General features: G+C 41.8%; 1 protein-coding gene across 1 annotated transcript in view; it reads left to right on the top strand.

Annotated features, from left to right (window-relative positions):
- The window catches only part of ROCK2 (Rho associated coiled-coil containing protein kinase 2), a 170819-nt gene that overhangs the window by 98762 nt on the left and 48447 nt on the right, over positions 1 to 23610 (top strand). The window contains exons 4-7 of the mRNA XM_090032090.1: positions 7011 to 7148; positions 10227 to 10487; positions 16117 to 16261; positions 22493 to 22631. Of these exons, the coding sequence (XP_089888216.1) occupies positions 7011 to 7148; positions 10227 to 10487; positions 16117 to 16261; positions 22493 to 22631 (683 nt within the window). The remainder of the gene's footprint in view (positions 1 to 7010; positions 7149 to 10226; positions 10488 to 16116; positions 16262 to 22492; positions 22632 to 23610) is intronic.

Here is a 23610-nt window from a genome sequence, read left to right on the forward strand (position 1 = left end):
CTGGGGAGGGATTGGGGCTGGGGGCTGGGACAAGCGGCCCAGCTGAGGCAGGGGGCATGAGACTAGGGCGTGGGGGGGGCAGGGGGATGCAGGCACAGCAGCACTGGGAGTGGGGGCTGTGTCCTGCTGCTGCTTGCCCTCTTCTGCCTGGAGCGAGCCATGCCTGCATTGCCCCCCCTCCCTGGATGGGCAGGTGGCAGCAGGACAGAGTCCTCTCTCCCAGTGCTGCTGTGCCCACATCAGCACTGGAGCATGGGCTATGCCCTGCTGCCATTTGCCCAGCCGGGGCAGGGCGTGACTGGGTGGGATGCAGGTGCGGCATTTGCCGTCTTCTGCCTGGGGCGATCCATTCTTGCATCCTGCCCCAGCTGGGCAAGCAGCAGCAGGGCATAGCCCCTGTTTCCAGAGCTGCCATGCCTGCATCATTTTATAAATGCAATTGGCTTCTGTGAAAGGGAACTCCCAAGTGTAGTCTCTCCCATTCTCCACCCTGCCCCATGCTCCCCCCCAAGTGGGGAGGTAATCCAAGAGAAAAGTGTAAGAAAATGAAAAGTAGGAAAGGATACAAGATTCGGGCAGAAAAAGTACAGTAATTTGGGACAGCACAGTAATTGAAAGGAGAGTGCTCAGGACTGGGGCTCTCCTTTGCTGTTATTGATAGGTATTCAGATCACATAAGTATTAATCAGGGTATATAATTTTTATGGCCAGTTCAACAAAGCAATCACCACTATGCAGGGTGAATAGATTGAGTTCCAAACCCAACTTTGTTGACAGTGCCAAGTCAAGGGTGCAGGAAACTGCATAGATATCTCCCAAGTCCAGGTGGGAAACTAGGCCCCAGATAGCTCCATCTTTTCTGCACTTCCTCTCAGCAAGTCTGCACCCTGCTCTGCATAGTGTGGTAGCTGCTGTGAATCCTGAACAAAAGGATTGGTGAGGATTTGCTCCATGGTGTCTCCATTTCAAGGTGTTCAGATCCCAGGAATATCAGCTGTGCTTTTGTTTCATTTTGCCTGTGGGCACAGGTTCCTAAATGTTTAGGCAGGACATTGCATAGCATGTATCACTTTGGTTGTTTTTAATCTGGCCCATGGAGTACAGATACTAACCTTCCTTTTTGCAATAGCTTCTTCCATAGTTGACAAGTGTTTTCATGCCTTCAGATATATTACTCAGCATTCTTTTCTTCTCTCCACAAAACTTGAGCCTTCTCTCAGTTTTTCCTCTTGGGTTATGCTTTCTGGCCCTCTAATCATTTTTTTTTCTTTTGTCTGGAGTCTCCATTTTGTTCACTGCTTTCTTCAGGTTCAGTGCCTGTAACTGGGCTCGATATTCCAACTGTCCCAGTGAGTGCTGAGTAGAGTGAAAGAATTACTTCACATCTTGCATGCAGTATTCCTGTTTATATATCCCAGTGTAATGCTGACTCTTTTGCAGCAGTATGTGTTGAATCACGATTCATTTGTGACCACTATAACCCATAATCCTTTTTCTGCACAGTTGCTCCCAGCTTCCCATACTATATTTGTGCAGTACTTATTTCTGCATCACTGTAGTTCTTTGCACTTGTCCTGGTTATTTCAGACAATTTTTTTCAATTTCTCCAGATCATTTTGAACTCTCTAATCCTGTTTTCCAAAGGGTATGCAACCCCTCCTAGTTTGACATTGTCTTGATTCCATTATCCAAGTAGTTAATTTAAAAATTGAATAGTATTGGGACTAAGGCAGACTCCTGTGGAATTCCATTTGATACATCTGGCCATACTTTTGGAAACATTTCTCTTCAGTTGTGTACCCTCCTTATAGTAGCTGTCTCTAGACTATATTGTTTGAATTTGTTTCTGTTTTTCCCTTATTGACAAGGTCTGCAGCCCTGTCAAAAGAATGTTAGGCTGGTTTGACATGCCTTGTCTTAGAAAAATCCATTGTGGCATTTATTGTTCACGTGACCTTTTATGTACTTACAGATAGACTGTTAGATTATTGGTTCCACTATCTTTTCAGGAATTGAAGTTAGGCTGGCTGGTATATAATTCCCTGGTCATCCTTTTTTCTCATATCTCATTTGAAAAAAATAAGCATTATATTAACCCTTTTCAAGGGTTAATGCTCCTGAGACTGCATCTGTTTTCCACAGTTTCTCAGAGATTCTGAGATTTGCTTTGTCCTGTATCAGGAGGATGAAGTTCGTAAGGCTCATCTGATTTGAAGACTTCTGACTTGTCTAAATAGTCTCTAACCTGTTTATCCTGTAGTCTAGCCTGAATTTTTACATTATCATTGGTGTTAATTATCTGTTTGGTTACAGTTAACTTGTCATAGTGAGGATTAAGCAAAAAAAAAAAAAAAAGAAAGTGCCAACTCCTCTGAACTCCTTTCTCCCTTAGGCTCGGTGCTTTTGGAATCATAAAACCTTTGTAAGAATGATAAAATTTATCATTTAAGAATTACTGTCCCCCAAGTTGTCTTCTGTTTTCATACTCTGAACCAGTCCCTTCCAGTTAGTCTGCATCAAGTCTAAAAGGACCTCTCCTCTAGTTTTCTCCAGAATACAATAAAATAATTACCCTGGCATGCTCCAGAATCATTGTGCAAAGTGTGAGTCCTGTTGTATCCTTTCCTGTCAGTATCTGGCTAGTTATAAAGATGCCATAAACCAAGTCCTGTACTTGGGCTGATTTTGTTAGGTTTCCTTCTCCCCTTTTATCTTTACCCAGAGACTCTCAAACAGAGCTACTTCCCACTGAATTCCGAATCTGAGCGCTGGTACTTACCTCCTTTCACAAAGGAATGCCTCTTCCTTCCTTTCCCCCGACTGTCCTTCCTGAATAGACTATCTCCTTCTCCATCAACGGACAGTTGACAGTGACAAAATAATGATATATAAATCAATGACAACTATTGAGAAGATTGAAACATTGAACCAGTTTATTGTTACTGTTCTGGTGCTAGAAAAGCAGCATGACCCTATTAACAGTAAAAACCAGCACATTTTAAAAGATGAAAAGCAGTATCTTTTTCATAATTTATTATTAAGCTTTGAACTCTTTGCTCCAAAGTATTAGTCCCAAAGAATTTGGTAGTATTGAAACTTTTTTTTAATAAACATTAAACTATGGAGTTACACAAATTAGAGTAAAAATGCATAGTAATTGTAAACCTCATTTATAACCCCCAAACAGCTGGTTTTCTGCCATGCTTCTGTTCCACAGGTCCCCAGATAACTTTCATCTCTTGTTATTTTGTTTCAGCAGAGTACATGCATGTGATCTAAATGAATGTCTGACGATGACATTTCAGTGATTTTTTTTTGTCCTTCTAGGTTCCAGTGTTGCCATTGATATTTGTAAATTTACAGTGATAATATTTCATTGTGGATGCATCTTACTTTTAGTCTGTTCTGGATCTGGGCACTTTTAAAAAGCTTTGCTTGTCAGTACAGTGTACATCTGACTGCCACTGGTTTAGATAGTTGGTATGTGGTCAGTCTTCCTACTGCCTTTTTCATAAAAGCTGGCATTCTCTCTGTTCCAGTAATTGGTTGAAACCATCACTCTTGGGGACTGTGGAACATGTAGTATTCAGAAATCTCTCTTAGTACAGTAAATGATTTCAGCAAGTCGACATAACAATCTTTCTGACTAGAAGCCAGCTTCCTGGGATTCTCCGACTTAGAACAATGAGCCTGTTGGGAGGGAGGGGCATTTTGGCTAAACTCCATCTTGTCTCCCTTCTTTTGAAGAGCTTCAGCCTGTTTTGATGTTGTGTACTAGGAGAGGTCTTGCAAAAGAAATCTCTCCACTCCAGCTTTCTAAATGAACAAATATAAATTCTCAACACCAGTCTCTCTTCATCAGGATTCCTACACATTCCTACAAGGAAATTTCCAGTGAGGCAAGGCTTTTTTGTGATATCTTTTATTGGACTAACTGTATCATTGGAGAGCTGTTGGACAAGCTTTCTGGTATCAAGTGTCCTTCCTCAGGTCTGAAGAAGAAGCAGAGACAGGTTGATCTAACTATCAGAGAAAAGACCGTGCAAAGCAAGTCGTCTGCTTGGAGGGATAGAGGGGGGCTGTAAACTAGGAATGAAGAAGTATGAATGTACCAAAATAGTATAGCAGGGGAGGCAATCTAGTTTATGGCAGAACCAAGCCATTCAAGATGGGGTTAGTTATTACCCGTGAAGTGCATGACGATCACTGGCAGTTTTTGTAAGGTTATGATGGAGCCACTGTCTATATTCAGAGCAGATTTTTTTTACTGTACAGTATAGTTATGAACTTCTGCTCCCAGTCCCATCTTCTGGAGGTCTCTAGTAAAATTCTGTTTGAGCACAAGGATTATGAGGTCAGAAAGGGTGTGGTTGTTCTGTGGAAAAATGTGCAGATATGATATGTCCAGTGACATGAGCCCAAGTAATGCAGATTACAGTAGAACTTTTCATAAGTCCAAAACAGAAATCTTTGAAGGGCAAAAAAAAAAAAAAAAAAAAAAGGCTGAAAGAAACTTATTCCCCCTCAGCTGGACTTTTGAAAAGGAGATCAGAATTTTCTTGTTGACCTGATACGTTATTTAGAACCCAAGGATCAGAGGTGGTTCTTGATAGTGGTTCTGAGTGGGTTTTATTTCATTTTCTCTTTCATTTTTCCTTTATCTCTTACTTCTAGAAATTAGAGACAACACCAATGTTCCCTAGACTGGGAGAATACAAGATTTCTCCACCCCCCCTCCCCCAACACCTTTTTTTTTCCCAGGTACTTCTTACATGTCAGGAAACTGCTCAATCCTAGATATGATTGCTAATTAATAAAATATTTGACCCAGATCAGGGAGACTACCGTTTACCTTAGCCAGCTTAAATGATGTGTGTCTTCGAGTTCCTGTTCATTTAACATATCAAAGTCTCCTCAAATTCTTACTGTTCTAAAAAAACGAACTGTTTTAAATTTTATCCTCATTTATTCAGGTACTGTCAGAAACTACCCATTTAGGTCTGTAAACATGGTCTCAAGGATTTTTGTGTTCTGTGGAAGGGGATGTAGCTTACATTAGTGTTTCTCAACTTCTGTAGGTGTGAGGCAACCCTTGGAAAATGCCAGCTCTTAGTTTTCACTAGTTTTTTGACTACAGAAAAATAATTCAGCAATTCTTCTGTTGCAGAGAACTCAGAAAGACCACAATAGGGCTTACTATTTTTATCACCATGGATTCCTGTTTGAAACCTCTGGGTTTATTTTGTGAATCATGTTTTTACACCTAGCACTGCTAACCTTGCGTGGTACCTCATGGCACCCTTGAAATGATCTCAAGATTCCCAGGGTCCCATGGCACCCTGGTTGAGAATCACTGGTTTATACCATCACCTTCCCATTGATCATGAAGATCCTAGGGGCCATTGTCTGAAGAATGGCTTGGTGAAGGTCCAGTTCAGACCTTCTCTGCTTTGCCTTTTTTAGGAAAAAGGGCTTCATTCAAAAGGGACCATCTTCCACCTCAGTCTTGCTGTTCAGTTTTGTGGACTGGCTGGTGAAACGCTGGGTAGATTGGATAGGTGGTGAATACTCTTATTTCCTCAAGACCGACACTACCAGTTCATACTCTACGGCAGTGGTTCTCAAGCTTTTTAGATTTGAGGTTCTCCTCACAAAATATTAGCACTCAGTTTTCACTCGTGTGACTACATAAAAATAATAGTGCAATTTTTCTTTGCAAAATACTTGGAAAGACCACAGCCAACAGGGAAGAATGTTTTTAATGCTATAGATTCCTATTTGAAACTTCAGGGTTTATCCTGTAAATCATGGTCACACACCAAACAGTGACAACATTGTGTGGCACCCCTCAGCACCACTGAAAGGAACTCAAGGTACTCCAAGATACTCTGGTTGAGAATCACTGCTGTAAGGTCTGATCTGTCTGCACCGCAGAAGCGATCTATAGACTGTTCACCAAAAAAAAAAATCCTCTGGCTATGATAGCCTTGAAGCTCAATGAAGTTTGTTAGTGAAAGAGCTCTTAAGTAGATTCCTCAACCTGTTAACTTCTTCCTTCCACCTGCTTTGAAGTTGAATAGAAGAGTCTAAGTAGTTAGGGTCAAGGTATCCAGTGATGACTACCAATCAAATCCCTGGAGTCTCAACCTAGCCTTGAAAATGCTGTGTTCAGATGCTCTTGAACTATTGTTTATAACTGCTCCTCCTGCTCCCCAAAAGAAACGTCTTTATTGACAATTGCTTTTGCTCAGAGATGGAAAAATCTGGTATGCATGCATGAAAAACTTCGCAATTTTATGTAGAGGAATGTATTTACCGGCTGTTTAGCTGTAATATGGCCATTTGATTTAGTGGGGAGAGAAGTATTCCAAAATTTTGTCAAGACATGGAAAGAAAACTTTCATTGTTCCTTAAATCATTGCATGTAAATTAAGTTTATGATTAACATTATTGGGGGGGGGCGTGCTGAAGGAGATGTAATTGGTATTGTTTTTTATGGTGGTCGGGGTAAAAGCTTTTAAAGTTTGTACGTGATCTGCATATCCTGACAAGTTTGTATCTGTAATAATGGACACAGAGACATTCTCATTCCTTGAAAAGAGGAATGTACTGTGTTTTTCTTGGAATATGCCTATTTACGCACTGATTCTTTCTTTACTTGGAAGGTGTTTTGCAAGAGGGAGCCTCCAGATCAAATGAATCCGTCCTAAGTGGAGCATACACAGTATACTGTTTTCTTATTGCATGTTAGAGACCCCCCCAAACTCTCCCCCTTATCCTTCCAGACATCTCCACGTATCTCTGTAACAGTACCATAACTCCTGTTACTTTGCCCACTTACATTTTAGCACTCTTTCACCTTGTACAAGCTCATGGCTGTACAGATCTATTATTTTAAGGGAGTTAGTCATATCAGTGGAAAACAAACTAAGCTTACTTGCTACTTTCCTTGATGTTGTCTGTCAGTTTTGGAATTTTTAATTCTCCCCCTCATCTTTTTTAATCAATAGGTTCGCCATAAATTGACTCAGAAAGTTTATGCAATGAAGCTTCTTAGTAAATTTGAAATGATCAAAAGATCAGATTCAGCCTTTTTCTGGGAAGAAAGAGATATCATGGCCTTTGCCAACAGTCCATGGGTTGTTCAGGTAAGGATCGTTTTTATAATTTTGTTGTGCGTTTTGTTGTTTGTTTTATTTAAAAATGTTAGTTTCAGTTTGGGGTCTAATTTATAGAGTGATTGCAGGTATATGTTGAAATGGACATGCCTTTTTTACCTATCTTTTTCAGTTCTGCCAGATTCACTGTTAAGGCAGTGGGAACAATTACAATATTACAAACGTTAAGTGTGTTACTGAATATATTAGGTAAGCGAAGGCTAGATTTAACTTCTATTTGTATAAATGCTTTTTATAATTTTTAATGACAAAAAAGAGAACACGGCAAAAATTCTTTGTACTTTAATATAAGAATTAAAAAGTTACAATTTTAAACATCTTCAAGTGTGTGGCTTTGGTTTTAAATATTAAAAAGTAAGCACAAAGCTGTTTGCTTTATGTGATAGATGAGCAACTGCCTTGCTAATTAAGTAGTCTGATGAGCAAACTCAGAAAACGTTGATAGATTCCTTCAAAGAAGACATTAAATACATATGATACACCTAACTTATCAAAATAATTCTACAGTGAGAAATTCTTCAATCTCCTTTTGATAACCAGTTTCTTTCCTGCAACATGAAAATTGCTAGTTTTAGCATGTTTATCACAACTAACATAATTGTATACATGGTTCCCTCTAAGCTGTGCGCGTGCGCGGCTGCGCGCAATAAAAAAAATATTGCCGTGCAGTAACTGCACGTTGGGGGTTGTTCACACAGCTGGAGGAACTGGGCTCCCCTGGGGCCGCAGAGGAGCGCCACTGCTGGCTGTGGCTGGGGGATAGTGACCCCTGGCACCGAGGACCTTCCCAGAGAGGAGCAGGGTTGTGGCTTCCCAGAAACTTTGGGCGCTGCCCTTGGAGCGCGGTACACTTCACTGCTCCGCTGAGTGGAGGCCGCTCCACTCCTCACCACACCGGCATCCCTGCGGGGAGGGGGAGTGCGGCCCCGGCTGGAGCAGCCCCCAAGGCAAGGCGGGGGTGGGGACAGGAGCTGAGACTGGGGCAGAGCTGGGCATGGCACAGGATCCTCTGGCTCTGGGGAACTGCTCTGCTCCCCAGCCCCTTTGGGTGAGCTTCGCCCTGAGCCCTGCTGGCTTCACCCTCAGACAAAGGGGATTTGGCTGTTCTTGAGAAGTACTGTGCAGGCCAAGTTCTCAGAGGGCATGGGCTTGCAGGGCAGGGCTGAGGCTCAGGATTTAAAGGAGAGATTGATCTTTAAGATTAAGAAGAGGAATCTCATCCTCAGGGGAAGAACTGGAGCCACTGAGCAGAAAAGGCTCTGTTCACGGCAAGGGGAAGGTTCTCAGCTTTGGTGCAGAAACCGGAGGGAGGGAAGACTGGTGTGTTTGAGATGCTGACCAGCAGTGTTCCCGCTAAGAGGCGGGACTGAAGCGGCGCGCTCGCAGATTGCTATAGTTTAGAGGGAACATTGATTGCATACTCTGGTTTTTTAGATTAAACTGCACTACTTGTAACAAGAAGTAACTTGTATTAATTACACATTGTATTAAATGAGAAATATATATATTTATTACTCAATCTGAATTATGTAGTTTGCTTTCAGTCATATAATCTGAGTGTAATTTGCCTGTATCCTCTCTAGTGCCTTGGAGTATTTTAATAATTAAGCCATTTTTGTTTAAAACTGTGGCTTAGGAAAATCTTTTTGGTATATCAAGAAAAATCTAAAATAATTTTACTTTTCAAAATTTGAAGTAGCATTTACCATTGAAAGGAATAAGATATTTACAGCAATGATTTTTTTTTCCTGTAAAATATATTTAATACATACTACTTCTGGAGTAAGATGGTGTGATTCTGTTTCCAGCTATTAACTGCCATTAGCTTGAGCAAGTCTTCATTTCATTTTCCCTCGGGGGGAACACTTTTGTTGAATGGCTGAGAGCTATAAAGGAAAAAAAACCTAAATAAGGTAGTATAAATAGTAAATTATAGTAATATAAATAGTTGTATAATTTTATATCCAATTAATACTTGTATAATAATGTCATTGAGATATAGGGGATGCTTAAATAATTGCTTTTTAATTGCCATTTTATATGAGGACCAGTATTGTCAGGGCAGCTAGGATCTGGAACCAACTTCCAAGGGAAGTGGTGCTCGCTCCTACCCTGGGGGTCTTCAAAAGGAGGCTGGATAATCACCTAGCCGGGTCATTTGACCCCGGTACTCTTTCCTGCCCATGGCAGGGGGTCAGACTTGATGATCTGCTCATGTCCCTTCCGACCCTACCAACTATGAAACTATGTAATAGTAGGTCACTGAGCAAGCCTAAAATATGACTATCATCATGTTTAAACCTGTTCTCTGAGAAATGGGCTGAGCAGCCATTTCTGAGACTTGTTGCATGCCAGTCACTGAGCAAGCAGATGGTAATGCCCTTGGCCTTAAAGCAGAGGTTACTTAAAAACAAAAATGCCTAGAGTCTGTTGCTCAGAAAAAACCTCTGAAATACTTTTGTAAAGAAATACATTAATGCTGCTAGTAACTAAAATAGTAAATGTAACTAGATCTAAAATGGTATTAAAATTAAACATTTAAGTTAGGTTCGTCAGCTTCCTCACTTCAGGGTTATATCGCTTAACCTATTTTTGTCATGTCAGACTGGTGAAGTTAGATGTAATAAATACTGTTGCATTTTAAATAGCAGTTATGCTATAGCTTCTAAATATCTGAATAATACATACATGAATCTTTAAAACTGTTTGAGATACGAGTCATCATTTAGCTATTTCAAGAACTTTGAATTATGCTGGCATCTCAAGGGAACTACTTTAGAATGTCTTTTTATGCTGGATTTAGGCTGAGAAACGGGTAGATGGTTGGTTAGTCATTGGAATGAATGAGTAATCTTTTAGGTTTTCTGAGACTGAGATGCTATGTGAAATGCCTAAAACTTGAAAATCTAAATGTTGCCTTACCATAACCTTAAAAATCTCAGATTTGGAGTTTGGTAAAACATGAATGCAGAATAGCATCCACCCATGTCCCTCTTTCCTTTGCCTGAGATATCTTTCTGAAATAATCTGCTCTCCATTTTATTTCAGCTGTTTTGTGCCTTTCAAGATGACAAATACCTGTACATGGTAATGGAATACATGCCAGGTGGAGATCTTGTAAACCTTATGAGCAATTACGATGTGCCTGAAAAATGGGCTAAATTCTACACAGCTGAAGTTGTTCTTGCTCTGGATGCAATCCACTCCATGGGCTTGATCCACAGAGATGTGAAGCCTGACAACATGCTTTTGGATAAACATGGGCACCTGAAGCTGGCAGATTTTGGCACTTGCATGAAAATGGATGAAGTAGGTTTGCTGCTATGTGTTTTTTATCCATTAGGAAAATATACAGCGTTAACATTTTGTTTTATGACACCTGAATGAAAGTTCAGCTAACTGACTCACTTGGCTGCTGGGGTGTTTCTTGCCATCTTATTTTAAATAGAAGGGGAGTTAATGTAGTAGAACAGCATCCATAATAAACTACTCTGGGATGGCAAAGAATGAAACTTATTTTTTGTTATTTCTGAGAGAATATATTTATGAATCTTTGAGGGTCATTATTTAGTCACATGTCTGAACAGCTCATGAGACACCACCTAATTTCAACATTAGTAACCCTGGAGTAATTTATGAACTGACATTTTTCTGTAAATGAAATTGTAACTGAGAAGGCAGTAAACCCGTGTGGTCTTTGCTGTATATCATTACTCCTATAGCACCCCCTAGTGGCATGTAGTAACACTGAAAAGTTAGAGCAAGGTAGAGTACCTAATGAACCACGCGTGGTATGGGACTGCTGCTGTGTCTTGTTCAGAACGATGTGTTTTCATTGCCCACGTGTTAAAATGTCGTGCCTGATGAGCCACATTCTTTCAGGGGATGTTGTTACGGTAAAGCTTGTATAGTTAAAATGATTTAGATAACTAAAGCAGGCTTTCAAAAATGATTTTTATTTTTAAGTTTATACTTTGTTTATAGTTTTCCCTTCACTTAATAAGGACAGTGAAATTAGTTCGTAATTAAACCTATAATTCCTCATATCCTTGGTTTTATAGTTGACAAAAGTATAGGAAGTTGTCATGCATTATCTATGACTGTAAAGGTAGTTAAGCTCTTGGCCCTAACTTTTTTCTTTGTTTTGTCACTTCTGTTTTAGGAGTAGGATATCTTGGCTTGAGGGATCCTCTTTGGCTGTACTGAGCTAGTAATATTTTATACTTCTTTCCCTCCTTTCCTTGTCATCTTTCGTTTACTCTGCACTATTTTTTCTATAGTGCTATTTTGAATTATCGCCTTTTTGTAACAAGGGTAAATGTAGCATGAAATGCAGGTTTTTTCCTGCTCATGATAAATCATCAACTTTTTGAGAAACTAATAGCATTTACTTGGAGCATCAACAAACTTCTATTTTGTTAATGGTACCATGATTTTTATTCCATTAGTAGGCAAATTGTTCATCCTCACGTTGATTCTGGGCTGCTGAATGGAAATGTTTAATTTATTTGCTTGTCAGTGACTTAAGCAGCTGTGTGGTTATGCTGTAAGTGTATAGCCAGGCTTTTGAGTAAACAATATTTTTATTGGTAAATCTAAATAAATGATTTGGGCCTTATAGATGTTAAAGTCCTACTGGACATTTATGTCTATCTTAATATTAACTAAGCTGCTACATAATGATTTATGTCTTCAGGTTCTATTGCTACTTTCACTGCACAAACTATATATCATACATATGACCCATAGACTGAATCCAGCCCATGGAGCTGTATTATCCAGCTTGTGGGTTGGTGGCCCTGGCCCTGGCCTTGGCCCTTTGCACTGCATGCGGTACATGTGCTGCAGGAAGTACAGGGGTTTGGACCCCCTGTGCCACAAGCAGTGCTGGGTCCAGCCTGTGCACTGTGCGCTAGCCTGTGGGCCTGGCACAAGGCACACACTGACCATGGCTTGCAGGCTAGACGAAGTGCTACAAGCAGCTCAGAGGGTCTTTCCAGGGTGGTGCATGCAGACCATGCCCCAGACCCCCACGCTGTGTGCAGTGCCAAGTCCAGCCCACATACTGTGGGCTGTGAGCATCCCATACTGGCCCAGGGGCCATGTGCACAGTGAGCCCAGGGCTAGTATGTGTTGCACGCTGTGGGCCAGATGAGTTCAACAGCTCTGGTTTAATGCACTCCATCTTCCCTTCTCTTATATTTCCCTGCTAGACTGGTGACTTTTAGAGCCCTGAGTGACAGGTGGCAAGCACACTGTAATTAGCTAATTCGCTTTAGTCATTTGAGTTTGAATTCAGTCATGTAATGAGCCTCATTTTCCTTTCATTAAAATAAATAGAAATAGTGTTTGATCCATGTACTGTGGACCTTTAACTTGATTCAATGTTAGGCTCATTTTGATCTTGGTCTAAAAGAGGATGGCAAGGTGGCAGGCACAAACAGGGGATCCAGCTGCTTGACCTCCCCATGTAACCTGCCCCTTCCCTCTTTCCCCCTGCCCCCCACTGCCTGTCCCTCTACAGTGGTGGAAGGGATGAATTAAAGATGATTGTGAGCAGGAGGGTGGTCCTAGCTGTGTCTCCCTGCTGTACTCGCCTGCCATGATGCATCAAAAAGAAAAAGTAGGAGATCAGTGGTCTTTTATGGCTAAGGATCAAATAAAACTGCCCAGATGGTACATACTTTATGCAAGTTTATTTCCCAAAGAAAAGTAGCACAGAAACAAGTCTTGCCAATTACCTCATTAGTGAGACATGTCTGAGTTGCTGACCAGATCTTGCAACACCGGATGTCTCTTCAGTTACAATGCAGTGCTGAACATTTTAAGCGCTGATTGTCTTATTAGCAAGGCGTGTTCCCCACACTGCTAGCTTCTAACTGAGTGCCAGGAGCAGACAAATAAATAATTTATTTGTCTAAGTTATTCTCTGGCTCTCCACACTGCTGCACGTGGCAAAGCTGTGGATCTGGGCTTGCGGTTTAGTCCAGCCTGGGACCCCCTTGCCCATCCGTCGTCCCAGGGTTTTTATCACTACTTGGGATTCCCCCGCCAAGCCGCTGTGCTGTGTCTCAGCTCTCCTCACACTCACCAGAATCGCCTGAGGAGTAAGGTAAGCAGCCTGCCTGACGTCTTTCGTCTCAGGTCCCGTAGTCCCGACGTCTTTTCCCGGGGTCGTCAGATGGGTTCCTTGTCTCTCCTACTCTTTCTTGTGCCCGAAGGCACTCAGTCTGTCTCCCGCCGCTGGTTTTATGCCAGTTTTTCACAGGCTAATCACCCACTCTTGTCTCGGGTGTGTGATTTCTCCCACCTGGTAGGGGTCATGGTCTGGTCAGTCTGACCCGAACTTGTCTAACTAACAGGGCTCCTGCTTGAGTCCCTGTTACAATGATCCTCCAATAATTAGATTGTATACATGGAAAATTATGACAAATGTATACATTTTCCATATATACAATCAAACTATTGGGGTGTCATCTTAAATTCAGAGTCATCTTAGATTCATATAAATATGGTAATAAAACTGCTGAGATCACTACAAAACTCATAACTAGAGACAATACTAAAATGTCATTGTGCTTCATGGTGTAAGATTATACTGTCCTCTAGACTTTGGAAAGTCATTAGTGATTTCTTTGGGAACCACAAAAGCTAAGAATACTTAAACCCCTAAGAATACTGTACCCCTCCATTTTTTCCTTTTTAATCAACTTGAATTAAACAAGGCTTTATTAGCTTTAATTATATGCAGCATTCTTGTGAGGAATAACAGTATATGAAACTATGGAAGATTGGAAATCAACATCTTTTTTAAATTGGGGGGTTTTATTAATATTATTTTTAGTAACTTAGGTTTTGAGGTTTCATAAACCTAGAATATCTCGAACTAAATGAAATGGAGGAAATATTTTACATGGTAAACTGTAAAAATGGACACGTTGATATTGAAAGAGTTCTGGATTGTCTTTAGTTCCTGCTCTATTTCCTATACAAGAGGGAGAAATCCCTGCTGTATAAATACTATACTGGTGTTGGAAAAATGACCTCTAGAGAAAATATGCCCCCCTAACTTCTGGGTTTTTTTCTTTGAGTTCTTTCTGCAGCTGTACACATAAGCATTTAGCTTCTTCAGTATAAAACAGAACAAAAAAGAAAAATAACAGCACAAAGGGGTGGACAGTCAGGAGGAAACTTTCTTGTTTGAGAAATTGTTGAGGAATTCAAAGCAGTGTTCTCTAAACCAGCCTAGATGCTTTGACCCAGATCCTGTACTGCCTTTTAGATGTCTATGTAGCACTTATTTCAGTTACTGTGATCCTGTTTCACTCTGCCTGAATACCTGGAAAATGGTTAGCATCTCTGCTTCTGTAACACAAGCTTGTTTTAGTCTTATGCTCCTCCATTGCAGGGAGTTTCTGCCCACATATTGTATACTGGTTAGGACACTCATTCAGGAACTGAGAGATCTAGGTTACAGGCCCTGTATCAGACTGAACCCACATCGTCTGTTTTCACAAAAGTGCCCTAACCACCAGGCTATGTGGTAAGTGGGTCTTCCCCTCTTTGAAGCTGGGCAGTGGATGGGAAGGAATGCAGTTCTTGAGGCAGGAATGAGAGGAAGCAAGTGGGAGTTTGACTCTGAGACAATGAGGAAGACATTACTTTGGAAAGGAGTCAGTCCTGAGTTTTGCTTCTGCTTCTGAGTGTTGTTTATGCACATTGTCCAGTCACTATTTTAACAGCATTGGAAGCTGCATGGGACTTCAAACCTAAGTTTCCGAATTCCTAAGTCATTGCCCTAACAACCAGGTTGTTGGCCAGAAAGTAGATGGGTCATTTTCCTTGTTGCTGTCATCTCTGGGAGGTAGAATAGAATCTATAGATAAAGATGCCTAAAGTATAACCCCAAGTGGTAGGAGTTCATGTTTCCTTTAGGCTGTCTGTAGGTGACTCGCAGATGTGCATAAGTCTTCCCATTTTCCCATATTGTGCTGTTGGAAGCACAATATCCTGTCTATTGAGAGAATGACAGAAAAATGCATTTCCCTGGAATAAAATCTCTCTTCTGATTTCCTTTCATTCTCTCCATCTCTACATGTTGAGCTTTATGTAACTTCTTTGAATCAGGGCATTAGCCAACCTGACATGACAATCTGTTTTTATTGGCCTGTCAGCTGGAAACAGGCCCTGTCTACTGTTTGTATTAATTGAGCAAGCATTTTAAAACTTTGCTTAACTCAAACACTGCACTTTTTATAGCCTTCCTGTTCTTCTAATATGGATTTTATTTGATTTTTAAATGCAGTTTTTAAAAATAAAAACATGCTAAGATGAAAAAATTAATCCAAGACTGGACTTCATAACTTAAACTGTGTGGTCAGGAAAAGCTTAATAGCTTTAACCCACCAGAATCTCTGGAAGGACTGTTGTTGACTTCAGCAGGCTTTGACTCAATCCCATAGTGTGTGCGCTTGGCTTCCTGTGTATTGGAACTGAAATTAAATCACATTTTTCTTTTTACGGACCTGTGAAGTTGCTCCTTTTTAAAAGGACAATGTCATGAATTTTCCTTCTATCCTAAGGCAGACGAGGTTCTTTGGGCAGATATGCCTGAAAGCTTGCAAAGAACAATTTTCCAACTATTTAGTTGATCTGATAAAAGAAATCACATCTACCCAAAGAACCTTGTCTGCCTGTGTCCTTAGACCAACATAGCTACAACCAAACAGCCCTTCTATCCTAAAACACTTCTGTAATAGAAACAGTTTGAGATGGTATAAATATTTCCCGAGCTAATCATCTTGAATTGTTTATTTTCCTCAAAATTACATGCGTGAACTAAACGGTGGTTTGTTGAAACATTGAATATATTAATTTTATCTTTAATTAAGTGCATTTTGATAGTTTTAGTCATTATTATTACCATTTTGTTACACAGACAGGTATGGTGCGTTGTGATACAGCTGTTGGAACACCTGACTACATATCACCCGAAGTACTTAAGTCACAAGGAGGTGATGGCTACTATGGACGGGAATGCGACTGGTGGTCTGTAGGAGTTTTTCTTTTTGAGATGCTAGTTGGTGAGTATAACTACATTAATGTAATTTCTTCTTCCAGCATTGTTTTAGAAAGCTCATTTGAGTTGTCATGATAGTGCTATAGCTACAAGAAAGATATATGGGTAGATGAAGACAGCCTTCTGTCTCTGGTTCTACTTTTGAGTCTGCTTTTTATGCTCGAGTAAGGCTTTTCTATTGTAATGCACTGGACCATTAAGTTATCTAGTGTTTGAATATTGCATTCATTACAGAAGACTTTTTGCATTCAGGCTAGGGACAGACATTCGAAAAGCCCAAGCCTGAATTGATTCAGTCTTTGCAAGTTAGTCTAATATGCAAAGATTGAACCGGTTTGCAAGTGAGCAGACATTCCCTTTTCATTTTGGAAATACAGGCACATGCCTGCACTGGTTTAGACCAGAAGCCTGGTGGTGCCAGAGCAGCCCTCCCTTCCCTTTCACAGGGAAGCTGAGCTGGGGGGAGGGGGAGACATGGTGTGGCCAGGCCCTGGCAGGCCTGCGTAAGACTGAGGAGGGGTTTAAACCTCCACCCTAGACTTCGGGGTTTGGAGGGTGGGGGAAGAGGGAGCGTGGTCAGACCCCTGTGGCCGGGGGGGGGGGCAGAAGGAGGAGGAGGGGAGAGCTCTGCCCACCCCGGCAGCTCCTCTACTGCCAGGAGCAATCCAGGCACAGAGCACTGCCTGGATGCAGAGGACGACTTTCCCCCTCCTCCCTCCCGCCTCAGCCATGGATGGGAGGGGGAACTCTTCCCCCTCCTTCTCCACCACCACCCTCCCCATGCTGGTGAAGGGTGGAGAGGGGGGCTCTGTCAGAGCTGCTTGGCCCCAGAAGGGAACTCTTTCCCCTCCTTTGCAGGGTGGGGTGGCTTTGTTCAGTCCTGGGGGGTGGGGCTCTTCCCCCTCCTCCTGCCCCCTTCTTCCACAGGGATAGGAAGTGGGGCTCAGTGCACAGCTGCCCAGCCCCAGAGGGGGACTATTCCCCCTGCTCCTCCCCCCTCCCCACCCCAGGGGTGGGGCTCTGGTGCTGGAGGGGGACTCTTCCCCTTCCTCCTCTTTCTTGCCTGATCCCCGCTGCCACAGGGTGAGGAGGGCAGCTCTGTGCAGGGTGGCCCAGCCGAGCCCCAGCCAAGACAGCCACACAATTGGGCTGGGCTGGGCATGGTGCTATTAAGGTGAAGGGGGCAGGGAGGGGGTTACTTCGTCCCTCTGTCCCTTCTGCTCCAGGGGATCGCAGCTGGGGTCTCCCAGCCCTGGCCACCGACCTCTCCACTGCATCCTAGCAGACTGGTGGGTAGGGGAAGGAGGGAAGAATTAACCCCCTCCCTCCCCATTTTGCTGTAATGGACATGCTGCCTGGTGTCTCGTCACATCCCTGCCCTGGTTCAGTCTAGAGAGCAGAGGGGCAGGGCCAGGCCTGCTCCGCTACAGCAGAGAGCCCAGCCCAGAGAGCAAGGCAGAATGCTGGGGGGACTCTGGTTTAACTTAAACCAGGAAGAGATCTGGAACAGACCATTGCATAAATCAGTTTGAGCTCAATCAGTTAACAAGGCCATTTTGAAACGGGTTTATGTGCCCTGCACATCTGTTCTTCACAGGTTTAAACCAGTTTCTGATCACTTAAACAGGTTTATGTGTTGTCTGCCCTTACCCTCAGTTTTTAAAACTGCATGTGAAGTCAGCTTCATAGTCCAGTAGCAGAGTGTTGATTTAGAAACGTGGTTCTGGATTACTTTGTCTAGAGCATTGTGTTCTGGGAACATTGAAGAATCTGATGTATTTTTCTGGGTTCCAGGAGCGAGAAAGATCCTTGGATATATGCAGTTACTGAAATGTTAGTACCTTTTGATCTTGAAGAGAATTTGACTTACAAAGATTACTTTTTCTAATTATAAAGTTGTTTCGGGACCAGTTTGATGTACTTTGGTTCTTGAAATTCTAGGGATATGTCATTTTAATGCAGCCACAGAATTTTGATTTCATTTTTGTTTCATGTGTGGGATCACTTTCCTCTTCCTTTAATAGGTTATAAAAGAAGTATAAAGAATTGTCAATTTTCCCAGAGCTGTTTTTTGTTTTGTTTTTAATCTTCAGGGAGATCACTAATTCAAGTTTCTTCCCTCTGGAGGTAGTGTGGAGTTTAATTTTGGAGGGTTAATGATATATTATGGGTTCTGTGTAACTTCCCCTTCTACAGTGCATCTTATTTTTGACGTTTCCTATTATGCCATTTCTCCATTATAATACATTTTATTTTTCTCTGCTATTTCCTAACCTGATTTTTTTCTTTCTTTCTTTCTTTTTTTACTTGTGAAAGCTCTTCTTTGCTTCCTCCCTATTTTCTCTTGATGAAAAGTCTTCACCACCTTCATCTGAAAGGAATGGGATGACTTATCCCATTCTGTTTCAAGTCTTTGTCTGTTCACAGCTCCTATGTGCAGTTAACCACCACACTTTTTCTCCTCATTTGTCCCTCTTCATTCTTCATGATCTTAATGAAGGATTTTGGAATATTTTTTTTTCTTGGATCCCTCTCCATAACAGTAATTAAGCAAGCTTCTCTATTTTCCCTTCTGGCATAGTTCTGCCCTTCTCTGTCATAGAAACAGAATCATAGAAAATGAGGGTTTGAAGGGACCTCAGGAGGTCATCTAATCCAACCCCCTTCTGGACCATCTCCAACTAGATCATCCCAGCCAAGGCTATGTCTATCCAGGTCTTAAAAACCTCCAAGGATGGAGAGTCTACAACCTCTCTGGGTAACCTGTTCCAGTGTTTTACTACCTTCCTAGTGAGAAAATTCTTTTTAGTATCTAACCTAAACCTAATATTTAACTTTTGCTGCAACTTGAGACTGTTGTTCCTTGTTCTCTCATCTGCCACCACTAAGAACAAACCAGCTCCATCCTCTTTAGAACCCCTCTTTAGGTATTTGAAGGCTGCCATTAAATTCCCTCTGTCTTTTCTTCTCCAAACTAAGCCCAGTTCCCTCTGCCTCTCCTCATAAGTCATGTCCCCCAGCCCCTTCACCATTTTTGTTGTCCTCCACTGGACTCTGTCTTAATATGTCCACATCCTTTCTGTAGTGGGGGGCCCAAAACTGGACACAGTACTGCAGATGTAGCCTTACCAGTGCGGAATAGAGGGGAATAATCACTTCCCTTGCCCTGCTGGCATTATGCCTACCAATGCAGCCCAGTATGACATCAGCCTTCTTGGCAACAAGGGCACACTGTTGTCTCATATTTAGATTATTGTCCATTGTAACCCCCAGGTCCTTTTCTGTATAGTTGCTGCCTAGCTGGTCAGCCCCCAGCCTGTACCATTGCATGGGATTGTTCCATCCTAAGTGCAGGACTTTCCACTTGTCTTTGTTGAACCTCATGAGATTCCTTTTGGCTAATTCTCCAATCCTCCTAGCCCTACCCTTCAGTGCATCTACTACTCCCCCCAGCTTGGTGTCATCTGCAGACTCGCTGAGGGTACACTCTATGCTGTCTTCTAGGTTGTTGATGAAGATATTGAAAAAAACTGGCCCTGGGACCAACTCCTGGGGCACTGTACTTGATACCAGCTGCCAACTAGACATTGAGCCATTGATTTGAGCCCATTGCGCCCATTGCACCAGCCAGTTTTCTATCTGGCTTTCAGTCTATCCAGATTTTAGCTTGCTTGCAAGAATGTTGTGGGATACTGTATCAAAAGCCTGTCGTAAGTCCAGGTATACCACATCCACTGGTCTCCGCACATCCACAGAGTCATCTCATTATAGACGGCAGTCAGGTTGGTCAGGCATGACGTGCTCTTGGTAAATCCATGCTGACTGTTCCTAATCACCACCTTCTTATCCAAGTGTTTAGAAATGGATTCCTTGAGGGATCTGCTCCATGATTTTTCTGGGGATTGGTCTGTAGTTCCCTGGATCCTCCTTTTTCCCTTTCTTAAATGTGGGTACTATGTTTGCCCTTTTCCAGTTATCCGGGACCTGTCCTGATTGCCATGAGTTTTTAAAGATGATGGCCAGCAGCTTTGCAATCACATCAGCCAACTTGCTCAGCACCCTTGGGTGCATCGTGTCCGGCCCCATGGAATTGTATGTGTCCAGCTTTTCTAAATAGCCCCTAAGCTGTTCTTTTGCCACAGTTGGCTGCTCACCTCGTCCCCAAACTGTGCTGCCCAGTAGTTTGGGAGCTGCCCTTGCCTGTGAAGACAGGCAAAAAAGGCATTGAGTACTTCAGCCTTTTCTACATCATCTGTCACTGGGTTGCCTCTCCCATTCAGTAAGGGATGCACACTTTCCCTGATCCTTCTCTTGTTACCGACGTACTTGTAGAAACCATTCTTATTACCCTTCATGTCCCTTGCTAGCTGCAATTCCAGTTGCGCTTTGGCCTTTCTGACTTCATCCCTGCGTGCTTGAGCAATAGTCTTATGCTCCTCTCCAGTTGTTTGTCCAAGTTTCCACTTATAAGTTTCTTTTTTGTGATTTAGTTTAATAAAGAGTTCCCTGCTAAGCCAAGATAAGATGGTCTTCTGGTATACTTGCTAGTCTTCCTGCACATCAGGATGGTTTGTTCCTGAACTCACAGTAAACCAGTGTCCAGACAGTGCTTTTCAGATGCTTAACTCTGCTGCATCTCAGTACCATGATCACCACTCACTTGGATCCCATAATTTTCCAGTCATGTTTTTTATCTTCTCATTGGTCATCTTAATTCAGTGCGTGTGTGAGTCTTCATCTTCTCATGCGTTATCTTACTTTAGCCTTTATCTGTTTTTACTATAATTATACTAAACTATGCCCAGCTTTGTTACCTTTAATGTCTCCTTGTGCACAATCTCCCCTTATATTGAGCTGCAGTTTAACTTCGTTAAATTAAATGTTTAAAAAAGTGATTTCCACTAAGCAAGATCACTAGCAGTGTCTTTGACTGGCACCCAACAAAATATACAATTGATGTCTTACTTGATTCTGAACTGTTCTTCCCATGTTTGCATTGTATGTAAATATGCCTTCAGTGTCTGAATGCCATTTTGCTGAAATCTTCATTCATGTTTTCATCTTGCCTTGCTTTGACTAGGGCAGATTCCTTCTTCCAGTTAAAAGCTCAAGTCCCAACTTCAGTGCAGTGTTCAGACTTCAGTGCATGCAGAGGGTGGCTATGCTGTGTGAGACGAGCAGCTATGTCATTCCCATCCTAAAAAAACTCCAGAGCCACCTCATTGATTCCAGAATCCAATTCAAAATTGCTCATTTTGCTTTTGAAACTCCAGCAGACTTGCAGAAACCTCTCAATATTTTACTATGTTGCCTTCCATTCCTACTCTTAATTGAAATCTGCTTAATTCTGTTTTGCACAAATTGGCCTAAAGTTTTCTCTTTAACAACTCTTATTAACTCTCTATTCTCTTACCTCTCAACTGCTTTCTGTTTTTTTCAACTTGTTCTTGTCTGTGCTAAATAATGTAAGAAATCTTTTGGGGATACAATTCACAACAAAGGCACTTCAGTAAATGAAATTTCATTGATGAAAGTTGAAGTACAAATTGGTAGCTGGAGGAGTGGGGTATCTGGATGCTTTAGTTTACCAGTTCCAGATGAAGTTAATGAAGAATGTTCTTAATACTAGTCTCTTTTCAGGGTGCTGGAAAAATTGAAGGAAGCAGGTATAGCGGGGAAGAGTGGTTTACCATGAAATTTGTGCAGAACCAAAGTAGTATTCATTAGGAATTTATAGTAGTTTTAAATGTTAATATATATACTAATTTGTAGGAAGAGTTCTTGGGGTTTTTAACCTTTCCAGGTCAGAATTGATTGTATTCATTTAATCGGAATGTGTGTTTTCTCTCTGGCGAAATCAGTTATACCTGTGCAAGCCTTTTAAAGTTGGTGGATTTACACAGGTGTCGCTGTGGGTATAATCAGCAGACACAAAAGAACTATGTAGTTGTGATTAAGGTCAATATAGTGTGCAGCAACTTCAGGACTAGCAGCAATGTGCGATGTGGAAAAATCTTGGTGGATTCTGAGTCAACACTTTGTTTGCTCTCAGTTGTAGACTGCTTGGCTTCAGTTTTGTTTTGTTTTTAACTGAGATGCAGTGAATATGGGATTAGTCTCATTTTTAAAGAACTGCTTTACAGAATAAAAGTGCATTCACCCTTCCACTTACATATTGGTTTGTTTAAGATTTCTGTTAAAAAAAATCTTGCCAACTAATTTTTTTAAATTTTAGGTGATACTCCATTTTATGCAGACTCATTAGTAGGAACATACAGTAAAATCATGGATCACAAAAACTCACTAATTTTCTCAGAAGAAGTGGAAATCTCTAAGCATGCAAAGAATCTCATCTGTGCCTTTTTAACTGACAGGTATGTGGGTGTACTATTTTGGTACAATATCTATTTTAGACATAATGGCTACTTCTCTCAGTTGTGCTCCCTAAATCACCTTCATTTTCTGAGAAAGTAAGCCTGCCTCAGCTCCATAGTTGCTGACTTTTTTGCAAGCTCTGCACATTGTGTAGGTAAAATCAGTGATTCTCTGAGCAATTCTGGCAACTCCTTCTGTGGAACGGTTTTGCAATTAAAACCCTCAAGCCCCAACCTCAGTGCAGTGTTCAGACGTTTAATAAAAATCCCTGCTACAAAAAGGTCTTAAATATGATAACTTACAACCTGACTTTCATTCATTAAATACTGTACACTGCATAACTATGAAAAACACACTAGAAACCAGACACTTCAGAGGGTTAGGTTCTTCAGCCTCCTGTGAAGATGGGGCCACAATAAACAGCTACTGATCAGTGATCGCTGATGAGCTCTGGCTGAGTGGAGAATCAGTGTCCTTTGGAGTAAAAACTGCAGAAAACATCTTTGCAACTCATCCTTTATTGGAGTGCTTGTACCCATGCTTCAGGCATTTGAGGGGATGAATGACTTGTGGTGGGGGTACTTTCACTTTTCTGCTTGCCCTTGAGTTCAGTATAGTTCAGTAGTTTGCAGTTGACTAAAGTCTGCAGCATGATTTGGGGTGGCTGGCAGGGTGGGGTTGCCAAAGCCAAGGAGTGATAACAAGGGAACACAGTTAATTAGAAAATGAGTTCACAGCTGGTTGTCAGATATCTGTTTATTGAAGAAGCAGTGCAAGGTACCTCGTTATTTTTTTCAAATGCCAGCAAACGAGAGGGGACAGTAGAATTCTGGTCATGTATTAGAGCAGCTAGGTGTAGCACTTAAAGGGGGTGAGGAGTGTGGGGTGCCTTGGGGTCTGACCAGCCTAATGTCACAGAAGCCTTGGTGTCCACACAGAGCATGTACCCAGTTCACAGTGTATTGGTTTGAACGAGCA

This window comes from Crocodylus siamensis, chromosome 1 (genome assembly GCF_052110815.1).
Source record: "Crocodylus siamensis isolate JL-2025a chromosome 1, ASM5211081v1, whole genome shotgun sequence".
Classification (NCBI taxonomy): Eukaryota; Metazoa; Chordata; order Crocodylia; family Crocodylidae; genus Crocodylus; species Crocodylus siamensis.